Source organism: Glycine soja, chromosome 20 (assembly GCF_004193775.1).
Source record: "Glycine soja cultivar W05 chromosome 20, ASM419377v2, whole genome shotgun sequence".
NCBI classification, from domain to species: Eukaryota; Viridiplantae; Streptophyta; class Magnoliopsida; order Fabales; family Fabaceae; genus Glycine; species Glycine soja.
The window spans coordinates 17,093,739-17,112,474 of NC_041021.1; the positions used below are offsets into that span (position 1 = coordinate 17,093,739).

Consider the following 18,736-nt stretch of genomic DNA (forward strand, 5'->3'; position numbering starts at 1 on the left):
TTTACCTAGTGTAGCGCCTTCATCTTCAATTATCCTTGAAGGCCAACTGAGGCAATGCAAAGCCTCAGTTTGTCAGTTGTAACAGCTTTAGTCAACATATCTGCTGGATTCTCTGATCCTAAGATCTTCAATAAAGATAAGTTTCCATCATTTATCAACTCCCTGATAAAATGGTATCTTAATTGAATATGCTTGCATCTAGAATGGAAGACTGGATTCTTAGCAAGACTTATAGCACTTTGACTGTCACTAAACATTGGAGCATCATCTTGTTCTTTCCCCAATTCATTGAGAAAATTCTTTAGCCAAATCATCTCCTTAGCTGCTTCTGAGATAGCTATGTACTCAGCTTCCGTGGTTGAGAGAGCAACTCTATCTTGAAGTTTAGACTTCCAACTCACAGCAGTACCTCCCAAGGTAAAAATGTAGCCTGTGGTGCTCTTCTTGGTATCAAAATCTCCTCCCAAGTCTGCATCTGAAAATCCCTGTAAAGTGAGATTGCCTTTTCTGAAGCACAAACACATCTTTGAAGTACCCTTCAAATATCTGAGTATCCACTTTACTCCTTCCCAATGCTCCTTTGCTGGATTTGATAGGAACCTACTGACAACTCCCACTGCATGTGCTATGTCAGGTCTGGTACACACCATAGCATACATCAAACTCCCAACTACTGATGCATATGGTACTCTTGACATGTAACATTTTTCTTCATTTGTCTGCAAAGATTGCTTCTTTGAAAACTTCAAATGAGATCCCAAAGGGGTATTCCTGGTCTTAGAATCTCCAAGGTAAAACCTGTCAAGCAACTTGTGTATATATTTCTCCTGAGACAGCTTCAAAATTCCTTCTGATCTGTTTCTAAGAATTCTCATACCAAGGATTTGTTTAGCTGGACCAAGATCCTTCATTTCAAAGTTTTCTGCCAACTGCTGCTTCAACCTGTTAATTTCTGCCATACTAGATCCTGCAATCAACATGTCATCAACATACACAACAAGGATAACATAACTATTAGTATATTTTTTAACATAGCAGCAATGGTCCATGTCACATCTTTTGAATCCTGAGTTGCTCATAAACTCATTAAACTTCTTGTACCACTGCCTCGGTGCTTGTTTCAAGCCATACAAACTTTTGTGAAGCTTGCATACAAGATTCTCCTTGCCTGGCACTTCAAAACCTTCTGGTTGGGTCATATAGATGTCTTCCTCTAAATCCCCATGCAAGAATGCAGTTTTAACATCTAACTGCTCCAAGTGAAGATTCTCTGCAGCTACTATGCTCAGAATAACTCTGATGGTAGTCATCTTTACAACTGGAGAGAAGATCTCTGTGAAATCAATTCCTTGTTTCTGCTGAAACCCTTTCACCACAAGTCTCGCCTTGTATCTTCTTCTACCGTCAGATTCTTCCTTTAGCCTATAGACCCACCTATTCTGTAATGCCTTCTTTCCTTCTGGCAATTTAGTTAAAGACCACGTCTTATTCTTCTGAAGGGATGTCATCTCATCTTTCATCGCTAGCTCCCACTCAATAGTGTCATTCCCCTGTGTAGCCTCATTGAAGCATTCTGGCTCACCAGCATCAGTTAACAACAAATAATGCAATGAAAGGGAATACCTATCTGGTGGTACTGAAATTCTGCTAGATTTTCTTGGAGGAGTTGATGGTTTTGGTTCTGACTCAACCTCTATGCCTGTACTCTGGTTTCTGTTGGCTACATCACTTTCTGAGATTTCTTCAAGTGTTGTTTTCTCAGAAATTTCTGACAGTTTACCTGCACATGTAGATTCTGCAGAAAATTTGTCCTTATAAAATAAGTTCTCATTAAAAGTAACATTTCTGCTTCTGATAACTTTCTTGGTTTGGTCATCCCAAAACCTGTAGCCATACATGTCAGATCCATAACCAATAAAATAACACTTCCTTGCCTTCGGATCCAATTTATCTCTACTATTAGAGTCTGTCAGTATATATGAAACACAACCAAAAATTCTCAAATGTGAAAGTTTTACCTCCTTTCCAGACCATACTTCTTCAGGCAACTGATAATTCAAAGGAACTGATGGTCCTCTATTGATGAGATATGCTGCTGTGTTTATTGCTTCTGCCCAGAATGCTTTAGGCAAGCCAGATTGGATCCGCATACACCTTGCTCTCTCATTCAAGGTTCTATTCATCCTTTCTGCAACACCGTTTTGCTCAGGTGTTCCTGGTATTGTCTTGATCATTCTGATCCTATGTTCTGAACAGAAGTCTTTAAACTCCTGACTATCATACTCCCCACCATTGTCAGATTTCAGACTTTTAACCTTTAGACCTGTCTGATTTTCAACTTTTGTTTTCCACCTTTTAAACACAGAAAACACATCAGATTTATTTTTAAGAAAATAAACCCATACCTTTCTAGTAGAGTCGTCGATAAAGGTGACATAATAGCGTGAGTTTCCAACAGATTTCACTGGGGCTGGCCCCCAAACATCTGTGTGCACCAATTCTAGCTTTTCAGCTTTAAGAGTCTTCCCTGCCCTTGAGAAACTGACCTTTTTCTGCCTTCCAAGGATACAATGTTCACAAGCACCAACATCAACATGCTTGAGGCTTGATAGCTTACCCTTTGCCGCCATAAGCTTCATTCCTTTTTCACTCATGTGTCCAAGTCTTTGATGCCACATGGTTGAATTATTGACAGCCTCAGTAACTGCTACCATATCCTCATCTGCAATCATGTAAAGAGATCCTCGCTTCTTTCCACGAGCCACAATGAGATTGCCTTTTGTTACCTTCCAAGCTCCATCTCCAAAAGTGGTGTGATGTCCCTCATCATCCAACTACCCTATAGATATTAAATTTCTCTTTAAGGCAGGAATATGTCTGACATTGTGCAATGTCCATAGGGATCCACTGGAGGTCTTGATGTTGATATCACCTCTTCCGACAATGTCAAGAGATTTTCCATCTGCAAGGTAAACTTTTCCAAATCTTCCAGAAACATAGTTAGACAATAAATCTTTAGAGGGAGTAGTGTGGAACGACGCACCTGAGTCCATGATCCATGAATCAACAGGACTATCCAAACTGCAAATTAATGCATCATCAAGTTCATCAGTTGCTGCATTTGCGGATTCATCATCATCGCGCTTCTTGTTTTTGTGCGACTTGTTCTTCTTTGGTGCCTTGCACTGATTGCTAAAGTGACCTCTCTTGTCACAATTCCAACAAGTAACGTCACTTTGAAATTTTCTCTGACCTTTCCCTCTTGACTTTGATCTGCCTCGACCATTCTGACCCTTCTAGGTAGTCCTTCCCCTGCCTTCAGTATTCAATGCTGAATTGGAAACATGACTGGAAGATTCTCCTGAATCTCTCTTGCGAACATCTTCGCTCAAGATCAAGTCACGGATGTCACTAAGCTTTAATGTGTTCTCCCTTGTAGAACTACTAACTGCAGTAACAGTTGCAACCCAACTATTCGGTAGTGATGACAATAGAATCAATGCCTTCACCTCATCCTCAAATTTAATCTGCACAGATTCCAATTGGGCAAGAATAGTATTAAACTCATTAATATGATCAGTTACAGAGATACCTTCTCCCATCTTGAGGTTGAACAACCGGCGCATCAAGTATACTTTGTTGGTTGCTGACGGCTTCTCGTACATATCTGATAATGCCTTCATTAAGCCTGCAGTAGTCTTCTCGTTCACGATGTTGAACGCGACGTTCTTGGCTAATGTCAATCTGATCACGCCAAGAGCCTGTCGATCTAGCAAGTTCCATTCTTCTTGCTTCATGTCTTCTGGCTTAACCCCTGATAAGGGCTGATACAGCTTCTTCTGATATAGATAATCCTCTATCTGCATCTTCCAAAAGCTGAAATCTCTACCATTGAACTTCTCGATCTTCACCTTCCCCTCTTCTAATACCATTGCTCCCACTGCCTCCTCTAAACTGAGAAGACTCCCACTAATTCCTTTAAACTAAGGAAATCCCATGGAGTAACCAAAAGCTCTTGATACCAGTTGTTAGTATAAAGCAATAAAAGAAGAGAAAGAAATAAAGGGAAGAAAGAAAAAGACACACAGTTTAACGTGGTTCAGCACACAATGTATGTGCCTACGTCCACGGCTACACTAGGAGAACTTTTTATTACTTACACATAAAAGCTTACAAGGTGTCTCTATATATAACACTAGTGAGACACAAGTTTTTACAAACCAAGCGATGTGGGACTAAGCCCACACAAGTTTTACAGACCAAGCGATGTGGGACAAAGGAACTAAGACCATAAACTCTAACAACATCTTGACCTTCAGCCTCTAGGCATTGGCGAGTATTCTCCCATGAATACTCAGCTTCCTCCACCAGAGTATATGTACCAAAAGCAACTTTTTTTCCCTCCGAACATGCCATCACTCGAAAAATTTCTCAATTTCCCTTATCCAATTCTGTGCACCATGAGGGTTGTATCCTCCATTGAAAGCAGGAGGATTGTTTCATTAGAAGCAGTCCAACCCTTGGTACTTAGCAGCTCCAGCAGCTTCTCCCCTATTTGGATTCCCTATAGCTTGAGCTAAGGCTAGGAAAGCATCAGCTATCGCACGATCATTCCATCCAGCCATCACTCTCTATACACAATAGGAAGTGAGACATGGAAAGAATACACACAAGAAAAAGAACAGCACAAAAATCACAACCATTTCAAGTCCCTACTTGGTTACTTTTGAGAGTTGATGCCTTCGAGAAAGTATTCCTCTAAGCTAGTACTCTCTTGAGACATTGACACTCACTTTCCATCATATGTACTTCCTGATCGCTTGCCATATCATCCCATTGCACTTCACAAATTATACAGATGGCCAGTCTGATAACTCATGACATGGCATTGAAACTCATGGTATAACAGACATCGAGAGAACAAACATGTTATGACTACGATAATCAAATCTCTATAACTCATGGAAATACTACAAAGTGAGTAAGTTCCAATTGCAAACAACAAACATCAAGCATCAACAAGGCAACCACAAAATGCACAGAAAAACATAGTAGACTCACAACTCACTGGCCGAAAAGGTTCGACCGGCTTTGATACCACTAATGTAATGACCCGCCTCATCGCTACGATATCACCACTCTAAACCATGAAAATTTCAATTTTTAAATGAAAACTCCGTTAATTTGCTTATGAAAAATGAAAGTAATTTTTTTCTCGATATACATTTACCAAACAACGCACCCTTACTTAAGTGAATAGTGAATAGTGAATATATATATATATATATATATATATATACACACTAGAGATCAGAGGAAGGATATCAACGGAGGGAGATCAAACGGACAAATAGGAAGTAAGAATGATGCAATATGAAGTATGAGGATTCAGATTATGAACATAGTTATGAAGGGCACATCGGAGACCGGCTTACAAATCCCAGGTTTTCAAAAACGAAGAAGCCAAAGTGGCGGCAGAGCTGCACAGGATCGATAGAGAGGAATAAGGGAGATGATAAAACTTGAAATTTATTAAAATTGAAAGAAGCTCTTACAAAGTTGTCCTAAGTAGAGCTCCTCTCTTCTCAGACTCCTCAAAATGACTAAATGAAAGGGTGCCTCACAATATGGATGAGGACTCCTTATATAGCCAAAATCATACATAAGACCGATAGTTTTGACTGGAACTATTTGACTGTTTGTTACAAGATTAGTTTTGACCAATATATATTTGCTACAGGATAGGTGCTACTGTTTGGATCTTTTACAAATAAAATAAAAAATGGCTATGTGACCGTAATTATAATTTTACTCTAAGCTAATACCAAAACAATCATCTTCGTTTTGGTAAAAGGGATCTTCTTCTTCTTCTTCTTCTTCTTATTGAGACGAGCTTGCTTCTTCCTTGTTTGATGAAGAACATTCTTCTTCTTCTTCTTGAAGAATCTGGAGTACTTCTTTCAAATTTTTAGCTAGACTTTCTTTAGACATGGAGCTAGCCAGGAAAGCAGCTAACTGAGATTTTTGGTTTAGAAATAATGAAGTCTCTAGATCTGTGGGCTTGAGGAATTCAGGATGGCCTTCAAACCATATTTTTACTTGATCTGGTGCTGCCTTGGAAGTGTCAAATTGTGTCCACCACTTAATAAAAGCATGTCACTGTAAAGGTGGAAATTGCTCGTTGCTTTCTGTTTTACCATACATATATTGCCATGAAAAAAATCCATGACAATGCAAATGTGGAGAAATACATCAAATCCGCAGGGATTCTTGATTCCTGGGTATTAAACATCTTATTGAACTGTTCAAATCCTTGTTCCACCTGATCAGGATAAATGGCCGAAGTTGGTCCGAAGAAATTCCGCCAATGGAGAAACCAATTTGGGAAGTCATAAGTTGTATTGATCTTGAAGTAAATTAACCATGAGTGTATGAATTTTTTATTCTAGTGCCAAAATACATTTTTACATGCATCAACATAGTCGCAATAGGTATAGCCTGCTGGGTCAAATGGGGAAGAGAATGTTTTTTGTTGGTTAAGGTTTGATCCAAAATATCTGGGATGCAAGACTTTTAGGATTTGAATAGTCGAATGTGTATTCAGACTTGGATCATTATTATCTTTGAAATGTTTAATGGAAACTGAATTTGTATCCACTAAAATAAATTCATAAAATTTTATTGTTTTATTTATGGTTGTTGACCTGAAGTGAAATCCTGGTGGGAAAGCTTTTGTTGTAGCTTTGAAGGTATTCTTGTCCCAAAATTCCGGCTCCATCTACAAAATAGTAAAAAATTTATTTTTGGAAATATAATTGTTAGTGAATTTTTTTGGGGGATTCTGTTGGGATAAAACTTGTTTTCCTTTTGGATTAATAACTGTTTTGGTTTGTTGGCTATTTGAATCTGCATTTGAAGTTCTGTTTCAGAATACTCATCAGATTCTGAGGCAATTTCTGCCAAAGTCTTTTTGGCTAAGATGGGGGTTTTGGTCAGACCCATTTCTTGGAGGGCCTACAGTGTTTCTACTGACAAAGCATAGTCAACCGATGTTTGTTTGGCGATTGTCGGTTTGGGGGTTTCCTGAGTGGATGACTTAGGTTTGACTGAGATTATTTGGGTCGATGACCCTTCCTTTTTGATTTTTTGGGTAGAAGACCCAGCCTGGGTTGGTGACCCAGAAGAGTTTGTCTTTGTTTTGGTTGCTGGCTCTAGTAAAGCCAAATTGAGACTTTTGCTTGAAATTTAACCACCCCTCAGGGAGGTCCCTACTGCCTTAGGGGGCATTTCCACTTTTTTGTAAGAGTTCACGGGTAAGGTAGTCAGGCAGAGAGTTTGAGGTGCCTTTGATATATTCTATGTCAAAATCAAAGATACTTAAAATTGCTTGCCATCTTGCAAAAATTTGTTTTGAGGCAAGATTTTTAACATCTTTTTCATGAATATCTTTGGCTGACTTACAATCAACCCTGATAAAAAAATTTTGATATAATAAATTAGATTGAAACTTGGAAATACACAAAACAATTGCTAAAACTTCGCTTTTAACAGTTGAGTATTTTAATTGTGTAGAATTCCAATGCTTTGATGTATATGCAATGACGTGGTCTTGGTCATGGACTCTCTGTTTGAGGATACCACCATAACCTATGTCTAATGCATCGGTTTCAACAATTTTGAATGCCTGTGGAATGGGAAGATACATACAGTTTATGGATTGGACTTTAAGTTTGATATCTTTAACTGTTTTGGTATGGAGGTAAGACCAAGAAGGTGAATTTTTCTTTAGCCTATCATGTAATGGTTTGATAATAATGTTGAGATATGGAACGAATTCACCCACATAATTCAGACAACCTAGAAATCTTTGTAACTGGGTTTTGTCCAAAATTTGGTCGCGGAATTTACTGGCAAACTCTATTGATCTATCTATTGCAATGATTGTTCCCTGATGTATATTATGACCAAGGAATCTAATCCTAGTTTGAAATAGGTTTATTTTTTATTTAAAGATCGCTAAACCATTTTGTTTAATAATATGAATGAAGGTCTGAAGATGTTTGAAATGTTGGTTGATATTTTGGGAAAGATTAAAACATCATCTATGTAGACGATGACAAATTTCGAATAAGGATTGAAAATATCATTCATAATCTTTTGAAATTCTGAAGGGGCATTCTTCAGTCCGAATGGCATTACATTCCATTCATATTGTCCTAAAGGTACAATGAATGTCGTTTTGTACCTATCTGATTCTTGGATTTGGATTTTCCAGAATCTAGATTTCATATCAAATTTGGAAAATATTTTTGCAGAATTTAATCTGTTGAACAAATCTTTTTTGTTTGGAATAAGGTACCTAATCCATTGTAAGTCTTGGCTTAAAGGTTTGTAATTTATGACTAGGTGAGGCGTACCCCACTCAAGTTCAGATTGTTTATTGACATAGAAAGACGCACAAGACCATGGGCTTTTGCTTTTTCTGATTAAGCCTTTATCAAGCAAATCTTTAATATCTCTTTGGCAATATTGAAGGAGTTGTTCATTCATTTGGATTGGCCTGGCTTTTGTGGGAATTTTTTTTTCCCTGAAGTCCTTTTCATAAGGAAAATCGACAATGTTTTTCTTTCTATCCCAAAATGCATGTGGCAAATCGGAACAGACAGTTGATTCAATATGTTTTAACAAAGATTGGATTCTTTCTTTTATTTGGGGTTTTTCTAGTTGTATTTGGATGTTGTTAAAAGATACTTCCTCCTTTAAGAAGTTTATTTGGTTAATCTTATTTTCTATAAGATTTATGTTTCTAGAAATTGGTTTAGTAGAAAAATTAAATATGATTTTTCTTCCTAAATAGTTTGTAGTTAGTCCTTCTTTAAATATCTGGATGGGAAACAGGGATCTAATGAAGGGAGCTCCTAAGATTACTTCGTTCTTAAGGTTTTTTACCAGAAGGAAGTTTGTATTAATCCTAAGACCTTGATTTTCAATGATTGCATTAGATAACTTGTAATTGATCTTTAATTTGGATCCACTTGCCATTCATAGTTTCTCTAAAGTTTTTTCAAAGAATTTTGTGGGAAGTAATCCTTCTAAAATACAGTTTGAATCAGCCCCTGTGTCAAATAGGGCCATTGTATCTAAAACAAAATCATTAATAATAATTTTAATGTTTATGTAAAATTTTTGGATTTTAATCTTGTTGATTAATCCCATAAACATCTCATCTTCCAAATTTTCAGTTTGGTTTCATTCACTGTCTTTGACACTTTCAGAATCACTATCTTCCTCAAGTTGAGAAAGGATGATTTGGTGAATTTCTTGTTGTTGACGAAGTTCTTTAACTTCTATTTTTAGATTATTAATTTCTGTTTGGAGATCTTGGATTGTTTTTGGTTTTGTTGAAGTATTTTCTAACCTTTTGAATATGTTACTAATGTCAAATTTATTATTTGTTATAAAATCTTTTTGTCTGGGTTTATTTTCTAGGGTTTTCTTTAATTTTTCCAGAAAAACTTTCTTTTCCTGGGGATCAGGTATAGAATTGATTGCCTCAAACAAGAGATCTTGTTCTCTCGTTAGAGTGTTAATTTTCCCGTCATCATCTGTTGATGACAGTTGGTCATCCTGTTGGATTATGTTGAGATTTTCATCAGAGAGCATGGAGGATGAAGTTTCTGTTTCTTCCTCCGAAGTTTCTATGAGCAAATTATTTATTTGTTCTTCAATAACTAGTTCTAGGTTAAGATTTCTTAGTTTCTTTTTTAACCTACAATATTTGCTAATGATACCTTGTTTTCCATAATTGTAGCACATTATTTTTTATTTTAATTTTTGTCGAGGGTTTTCTATTTCCTTACTTGTTGAAGGTTTGTGTGAGTATCTCCTTCTTGGAAATCTCTTTTTGTGGACTGGTTTATTCTCATGGATTTCTTTCCTAGAGGTTTGTTTTTTCTTTTGTTTTGGACAAGCTGGTAGACTAAATTGTTCACAGAAAGTCCCTCTTTGTTTGAGCCTTTTCTTTGGCTAATTGTCTTTGGATTTTGTCATCTTGACAAATTTTTAGGGCTACCTTTTGGACATAAGAAATTAATTGACCGTAACTTAAAATTTCATATGGAATGTCTCCATTAGCAGACTAGCTACGGATTTTATCTCTAACCTTATCTCCTAGTGATCTTGGAAGACCGGCTAGAAATTTTTCTTTCCAAAAAGGTTGTTGGCTGTCTTCTCTAGTGTAAACCCTCGTTAGGAAGGTATCTCAGTACCACCTAAAATCGGCTAAAGTTCTACACTTAAGATTTGATAATAATTCTACAGACCTATCTTTCTAGAGAGATGGGTCTCCAATGAAATTTTAGGCTATTGTAAATATTAATGTATTAACAGCGTCAGGAATCTCTTTATTATCGTCATTAGTAATGACTTTTCCATTGAGATCCATCTTAATTGCGCTGTAAATTTTTTATTTTTCATCATTAGTGAGATAATTATCCCACCATCCTTTTAACTGTCTGGAAAATCCTGCCACTAAAGTATCAATAATGGTTACTTCCGAACAATCATGGGATGTTTGGTAGGCTGTAGCTACCATGGTCATATGTTGGAGTGTATTCATGATGTTATACTCTGTTTGTTCATCTATATTCCATTCATAGATGTTGTTTGCACTAAAACTCTTAAAATTGTTTTCACCTCTTTCTTCTAATAGAAGGTCAGGGGCAGTTGGACGTTGATAGTATAACTTGGAGGGTGTTTTCCAGTGTCTGGAATTAATTGGATTTATATCTTTTTCTAATACGAAACCTACCTCAGTTGTGTTTTCTGAGTTTTGGTCGCTGTCTTCATTAATGACATTAATTAATTTTGAGGTACTTCTTGTTACAATTTTTTATGTATTTTCGGAAGTTTTGGGAGTTTTTGGGATGACTCTAAGTAAACTATCAAGTTTATTTAATAATTCACTATTATTATCACCTACTCCTTTGATTAAGGATTTGTTTTTTCTAAGTTCCCTAATTTTCCGTTTAGCTTTATCACTAATGTAGATGCAATTGCCTTTGGTGTTTTGATGATGATCATGATGACATGATGAAATTGATGCAAATGAGCTTTTCAAGATTAAATTCAAGACAATACTTCAAGATTACAAGTCACAACATCAAGATGATCACTAGTAAATTAGGAAGGGAATTCCTAATTGAATTAGCAAAAGGTTTGGCCAAGTAATTTAAATTAAAAAGTGTTTTTCAAAGGTTGTACTCTCTGGTAATCGATTACCAGAGGATGTAATCGATTACCAGTGGCCAAATATATTTTATAACAGCTATTGAAATTTGAATTCAAAATTTTAGACTGTGTAATCGATTACACAATTTTGGTAATCGATTACCAGCAGTTAATAAACGTTTTAATTCCAATTTTAAAAGTTGTAATCGATTACACAATTCCTGTAATCGATTACCAGACAGGATTTTCAGAAAAATAATTCTATGAGTCACAACTTTTCAAAGGCTTTATTCATGACCATCAATGGTCTATAAATATGTGACTTCAACACGAATTTGCTTAGAGTTTTTTAGAACAACAAGTGTTTATCCTCTCAAAGAGCAAAATCATTTTTATCCTCTTAAGAATTCCTTGGCCAATTCAATTGCAATTCGTTGAGGAATTATTTGAGTGCTCAATCTGTAAAATCCATCTCTTTCTAGAGAGATTTATTCTTCTTCTTCTCCTCATTCTCTAAGGGATTAAGAGACCGTGAGTCTCTTGTTGTAAAGGAATTCTAAACACAAAGGAAGAATTGTCCTTGTGTGTTTAGAACTTGTAAAAGGAATTTACAAGATAGTGGAACTCTCAAGCAGGTTGCTTAGGGACTGGACGTAGGCACAAGGGTGTGGCCGAACCAGTATAAATCTGAGTTTGCACTTTCTCTTCCCTTAATCTCCTTTATTTATTATTGCTTTATTTTCATATTCAAATTGTTTTATTTGAATCAATATTTAAGAAGATTGTCATTAAGGGAATTCATAACTTAAAAAAAGTGAAATAGATTTTTAATTGGGGAAGTAGTTTGGAATATCTTAATTCAACCCCCTCTTCTTAAGATATCTGAGGCCACTTGTCTAACAACTAATTTTGAAAGGTTTGAACAAAGGTTTTTCAATGGGAATACTTGATGAAGTTTCCTCAACTGATTTATGTTTGGGAACTACTTTAGTCTTGATGGACTCTCCTAAAACTTATGAATATTTGTTGGTATAATTTGCCTGTTCCATTAGGCTTTTAATGTCTTTAATGGTTACTTCCTCTATGACATCTTTTGTTTTGAACGGACTAGCCATAACAGGTCTATCGTTACTGTCTTTAATCTTTGGTAGTTGGTATTGAGTTGTGGGAGGTAACTCCGATTGGATTAACTCACCATCCTTAGTTTGCCAATTTGTTATCACATTTGTTGTTGGATTACCTATGATGTCTTGTTTCCAAGGGTAATCTATATCCTTTCTAATGGTATAAGAATGGAACCAGTCGAAGAAAAGGACATTAATTTTGACTCTTTTGACAAATTCATAGAACTCGTCTTGGACTTGTTTTCTGTTTGTACCCTTATAATGTTGAAAAAACCATCTCCTTTGAGGTTCATTCTCTGGAGAATAAAAGTCTTTCCTAAGGGTTTCCTTATCAATGCTAAAGTTGTCAGATAACATCATAAGGTTCCATAGAAGAATAAGTTGGGGATTGGATCGACTTTTGGTCGTCCTCTTGTTCTTGGTTGTATATTGTTCTAGGTATACTAGATGTGGTATCTAAACCTTGGAGATTTATAGTAGGGAACTGGTTGTGTGACTCAAACCTGGTTAATCCTACTGAGATTGAACGGGTTCTAACTAAAAAAGACCTTCTGGCTGACTCATATTCAAACCTAGAGGCCTTTATTCTAGATGAAAAAGAATTTCTCCTATTAAAGGTTATTTCTACCTTGCCGGAGTTATCTTGTTTAATTTGTTCAATGGTCAGAGTGGGTCGGGGAATAGATGGTGTGGCCTTATCCATAACCCATTTTTCAGAGAGAGTTACCTCATCCCATTTCAGGGAGAGTTACTCTCAAAGTTGTCACTCCTCTTTGAGGTTTTAATAAGACTTTTGACGCACAAGTATTCATGACCTTGTACTGGATCCTATAGATTAAAGCTGTTGGAATTGATCCTTCTTTCATGCCAGGGCCATGAAAGTGGATGTTTAAGAACAGAGAATCAAGAATGTTTCTGTCCATCAGACTCACTGTTTTGTTTGGATAACAATTGAAATATACCGGACCTTGTCCTAAGCTTGTTTTTACGGTTCCTATTAACCAGTCTTCAAATTTGTTGTGCCTAATGTCTTTAAGGCACATTAAAACTGCTGCATCTATGCCCATATCAATTAAGGGCTTGATGGCTACTTGTACACAACCTATATGGACATATTTGTATTTACGGTTGTGTTCATAAATTGAATTTTTGGAAAGTAAATGAAATTCTTCCCCTATATCTTGTCCTAAAGGAATATAATTTTCAACTGTTTTGATTATGTAATCAAAATTATGTTTCTTTTTAATTGTCTCGAGAACATACAGAGTATCCTGAGGGATTTCTGGAATGTTCCAGTCATCCATGTTTTGGTTTATATCTTTGAATCGGACTTCCTCATCGAAGAGATTGTGTTTTGGGGAGATCTCATGGGTCTGGTTTTCATGCTCATTGAGCAAGTTATTATTTTTGGACGAGTTCATTGAGGAAGAGGATGAAGACGAGTTGGATCTAAAAGAAATGTGAGAGAAAGAACCTGAAAGGCGAGACATAATGAATTCATCCTCTGGTATCTTTGCTGTCATGTGGTTCCATAGAAATATTTCCATAAGGTAATATGTTACTGAATTTGCTGGATCCAAAAAAGAATTTTTTTTTTATAAAAGAAGTATCGTTTGAACACTAATCCCATAGCCACCAGTAAATTACGTCTTCAATATTTTATTTGCATGGTACACCTTAGCCTTACTGCCCTTCACCACACGGGTCTTACTGCTATAGTATTATTCAACTAAAATATCAGACTGTTGTGCTTCCAAGAATACTGTTTAGATTAAGAGTACTATACATTTATAAAAATAGTTATTGTACATAAGTTCAGATCCAGTAAATCAATTAACATATGTCCTTACGGATAATATTCCTACTTCCCCATCAGTCTTTGATACCAAAGATCAGAGGAGGGATATCAGCGGAGGGAGATCAAATGGACAAATAGGAAGTAAGAATGATGCAATATGAAGTATAAGGATGCAGATTTTGAAAACAGTTATCAAAGGCACATCGGAGACCGGCTTACAAATCCCAGGTTTTCAAAAACGAAGAAGCAGAAGCGGCGACAGAGCCGCACAATATCGACAAAGATGAAGAAGGGAGATGATAAAACTTGAAATTTATTAAAATTGAAAGAAGCGCTTACAAAGTTGTCCTAAGTAGAGCATAAGGTTAGAGATAAAATCCGTAGCCAGCCTGCTAATGGAGACATTCCATATGAAAGCTTAAGTTACGGTCAATTAATTTCTTATGTCCAAAAGGTATCCCTAAAAATTTGTCAAGATGACAAAATCTAAAGATAATTAGCCAAAGAAAAGGCTCAAACAAAGAGGGACTTAGGTTCTTTCTATGAACAATTTGGTCTACCAACTTGTGCAAAACAAAAGAAAAAACAAACCTCTTGGAAAGAAATCCATGAGAATAAACCAGTCCACAAAAAGAGATTTCCAAGAAGGAGATACTCACACAAACCTTCAACAAGTAAGGAAATAGAAAACCCCCGACAAAAATTAAAATAAAAAATAGCGTGCTACAATTGTGGAAAACAAGGCCACATTAGCAAATATTGTAGGTTAAAAAAGAAACTAAGAAATCTTAACCTAGAACCAGCTAATGAAGAACAAATAAATAATTTGTTCATAGAAACTTCGGAGGAAGAAACAAAAACTTCATCCTCCATGCTCTTTGATGAAAATCTCAATATAATCCAACATGATGACCAACTGTCATCGACAGATGATGATGGGCAAATTAACACTCTAATGAGAGAACAAAATCTCTTGTTTGAGGCAATCAATTCTATACCTGATCCCCAGGAAAAGAAAGTTTTTCTAGAAAAATTAAAAAAACCCTGGAAAATAAACCCAGACAAAAAGATTTTATTACAAATAATAAATTTGACGTTAGTAACATATTCAAAAGGTTAGAAAATACTTCAACAATCCAAGATCTCCAAACAGAAATTAATAATCTAAAAAGAGAAGTTAAAGAACTTCGTCAACAACAAGAAATTCACCAAATCATCTTTTCTCAACTTGGGGAAGATAGTGATTCTGAAAGTGTCAAAGACATTGAAGAAAACCAAACTGAAAATTTGGAAGATGAGATGTTTATGGGATTAATCAACAAGAATAAAATCCAAAAAATTTACATAAACATTAAAATTATTATTAATGATTTTGTTTTAGATACAATGGCCCTATTTGACACAGGGGCTGATTCAAATTATATTTTAGAAGGATTAATTCCCACAAAATTCTTTGAAAAAACTTCAGAGAAACTAAGAACAGCAAGTGGATCCTAATTAAAGATCAATTACAAGTTATCTAATGCAATCATTGAAAATCAAGGTCTTAGGATTAATACAAACTTCCTTTTGGTAAAAAATCTTAAGAACGAAGTAATCTTAGGAACTCCCTTCATTAGATCCCTGTTTCCCATCTAAATATCTAAAGAAGGAATAAGTACAAACCTTAAGAAGGAAGTAATCTTAGTCAAAACATTAATATCATTTATCAATAATAGACGTATCGCATCCCATTAGTCAAAAAGATTGTTTTTCTTGAAAACCAACATGCAATAGGGACAAGCATATGTCCCCATAGTTAGGTTCCCTGACCCCAACTATGGTATTAAAAACTATAAATGATAATAAACTTCCCTCACCTATTGTGAGCTCTTCGTCAGTTCCTCTTTGCATCGCTCAAAGGTCTCTCTTGTTAACACTCCTCAGTCCAAATGCAAGGTTCTATATACCAAATTGAAGGAAATTTAGTATAAATTTCAAAAACAAGGTTAATAACAATATTCAAAGTCAAATACCCCTGTCAAAACATAAAGTGACACTTAGGCTATAAATAGAGGTCATGTGTGTGCATTTTTTGAAATTTGATCATTTGAATATTAAACTTCAGATTTCAGAGCTCTTTTAGAGCACAAAATTTCGTGCTCTTCTCTTCCTCTCCCTTCATTCATCTCCTTCTTCCTCCAAGCTCTTATCCATTGCCTCCTATGGTGGTGAGCTTCTTCTAGACTCATCTTCTCCTTAAAGTGGCATCTCCTCTCTCTCTTCCTTCTCCATTCCGCTGCCATTCATCTTCCAAGAAGCAAAGGAATCCATTGATGAAGAAGATCCTAGGCCTACAAGCTCCAATGGAGCTTACATCATGTGGTATCAGAGCATCTTCATCTAGGTGATGTTCTTTTGCTTCCTCTATCTTTTTGTTCGGTGAATTCTCTTTAATTCCTTGTTCTTCATCTTATTCTCCATGTATATCCTCCATTGTCTTGTGGTTTGGTGCTGTTTAGAGTAGATTCAAAAAAATAAACCAATTAAATCTTAGATCTACACTTGTTCTTGCATTTCTATGGTTCAAATTTTGTGTTGATTTTAGGTTCTATCATTTTTTATTCATAATATTCTTGTGCTGAACCTTTAGATCAAAATTTTCTTCCAAAATATTGATTAGAAAAAAAACACAAAAATCTAAGTGTAAATCACTTAATCCATGTTGTCTTAGAGTCATGTTTAGTCATAGTAATTATCTAAATTTTCTTCCAAAATATTTATTTTGTTTATTGAATCCTAGATACATTTGTTCATGTATTCTTGTCATTCTTAGCCTATCTTTTGAATTTTGAGTCTAATTCATGCATGTTATTTAGTTCATAACATGTTCTAAATCAATTCCTAGAAGTAGTCTTCTTGTTGAACTCTTTTTTTTGTTTTCTAAGTTTCCTACATGATGCCTATGATGAAGTTGAGTTGTGGTGCTGAGTTGTGGCTGGATTTGTGAATCAAAATAAGTCTTAAGCTCTCTTGAATTGTGTTATTCAAGATAATTGAGCATAAGCAAACACAAATTGTAACTATCCAAGCCTTAAGCAACATAAACACTATTATTGATTTCTAGGTTGAAATCGCTGATGCTGGCAGCTTGAACATACGAACTTGTATAAATTACTGGGTATTGGTCACTACGTTTTTTGAGCTGAAATTTTTTCTTAATTTTCTATACATCTGGAAAAAAATTATGAAAAAAGAACCATTCGATTTGGATTAAAGGAAAAAATAATAAAAATCACACAATTTGGCAGAAAAATCAGTGTCCATGAAAAGAAAAGTGAAAGGGCAGTGTGCTTGTTGTTTTGGCTCAAAATTTGTTCTATAATTGGTGCCTATTTTATACCAATCCTAGTTTTGAAATTTCAATTGAAAATTATTTTGAAAAAAGTGCCAAAAATAGAGGTTTCTTGAGTCTTTTTTTTTAGTTTTTCTACTCTACTCTAGACCCATTCTAGGTTTCTCTTTGAGTCATAGCTTGCTTTTGTGTGCTTTTCATTGCTTTAATTGTTGAATAATCCTTGAAAATTTGTCTTGTTAAAACTCTATTGGTTTAGCTTTCATTTCATTTTTTTTGGTGTTTGGTTATTGCTTGTGTGTCTATTTCCTTGCTTGTGAGTTGCCATATACGGAATTGGAAAGGAGGATTAGTGCCATCCCTTGAAGAATTTGAGTTAAGAAGCAAGGGGCCAATCACCTTAAGAGCTATTGGACTAAGAAGCACTCCAAATTGAGTGAAACACCAAAGAGAGAATAGCCACCACAATTGAGGACTTTTTTTTTGTAATTTTGTAATTGGCAATTTGCTTTGCTTTCAAATTTTGTAACAAAAAGGTCTTTCATTGGAAGTAAGTTGGGAGCCTCCAATAGGTCACCCTACTTCCATTGGTGTGTAATAATTTTTGGCAATTTTCCCTTAGGATGGTGAGTGTTTTGTTGGGAACCTTAAATGAGGTCATCCAAACACTCTTAGGATCTGCCTAGTTTTCATTTCTTGCACTTTAATTTCTTGCTTACTTTCATAGCTTATTTCCTTTACCCTCCATTATCAAACCGCCTAGATAGCTTGCCTTTTACCAATTAGTTTTTACCTTATCTTTCACACCTCTTTTATTGTTTATTTTGGCTAGTTTAAACCATAGTTTCTTTTACCTTTTGTTTTCAAACCCCCAACAAGAAAGAACCATAAATTAGAAACCAACATGAGTCTTCATTCCTCATCTAGTGTTAATGGTGAGGGTTCTACTCCAAAGGACCCCTTGTATAAGAGATTAGATGAGTTGAGATCCCTTAAGTTGTGGAAAGAAAAACAAGAGAGAAAAGAAAAAGGAAAAAAAAAAGTAGAAGAAATAAGTCAAGATGAAAAAGAGAAAATAAGGGAAGAAGAAAGAACGAAAATACTAAAAGAGTTAAGAAAAGAAAAACATGCCTCCTATAGTAGTCATAACTCTTGCAAGAGCCTAAGTGAAGAACTTCGTGAATATTATGAAAGAAGGCATAGGGCACATCCTAGACCTCACTCCCATTGGAGAGAAAAGGAAAGAAAGCC

At 35.6% G+C, this 18,736-nt stretch overlaps 1 protein-coding gene across 1 annotated transcript; it reads right to left on the reverse strand.

Moving 5' to 3' along the window:
* Window positions 1-3,296: 3,296 nt before the first annotated feature.
* Window positions 3,297-3,932, reverse strand: LOC114401894. Its single transcript, XM_028364473.1, has 2 exons — window positions 3,593-3,932; window positions 3,297-3,448 (listed from the first exon to the last, which is right to left on the reverse strand). The coding sequence occupies exons 1-2, from the start codon at window positions 3,930-3,932 to the stop codon at window positions 3,297-3,299; spliced, it is 492 nt and encodes a 163-aa protein (XP_028220274.1).
* Between the last annotated feature and the right edge of the window lie 14,804 nt (window positions 3,933-18,736).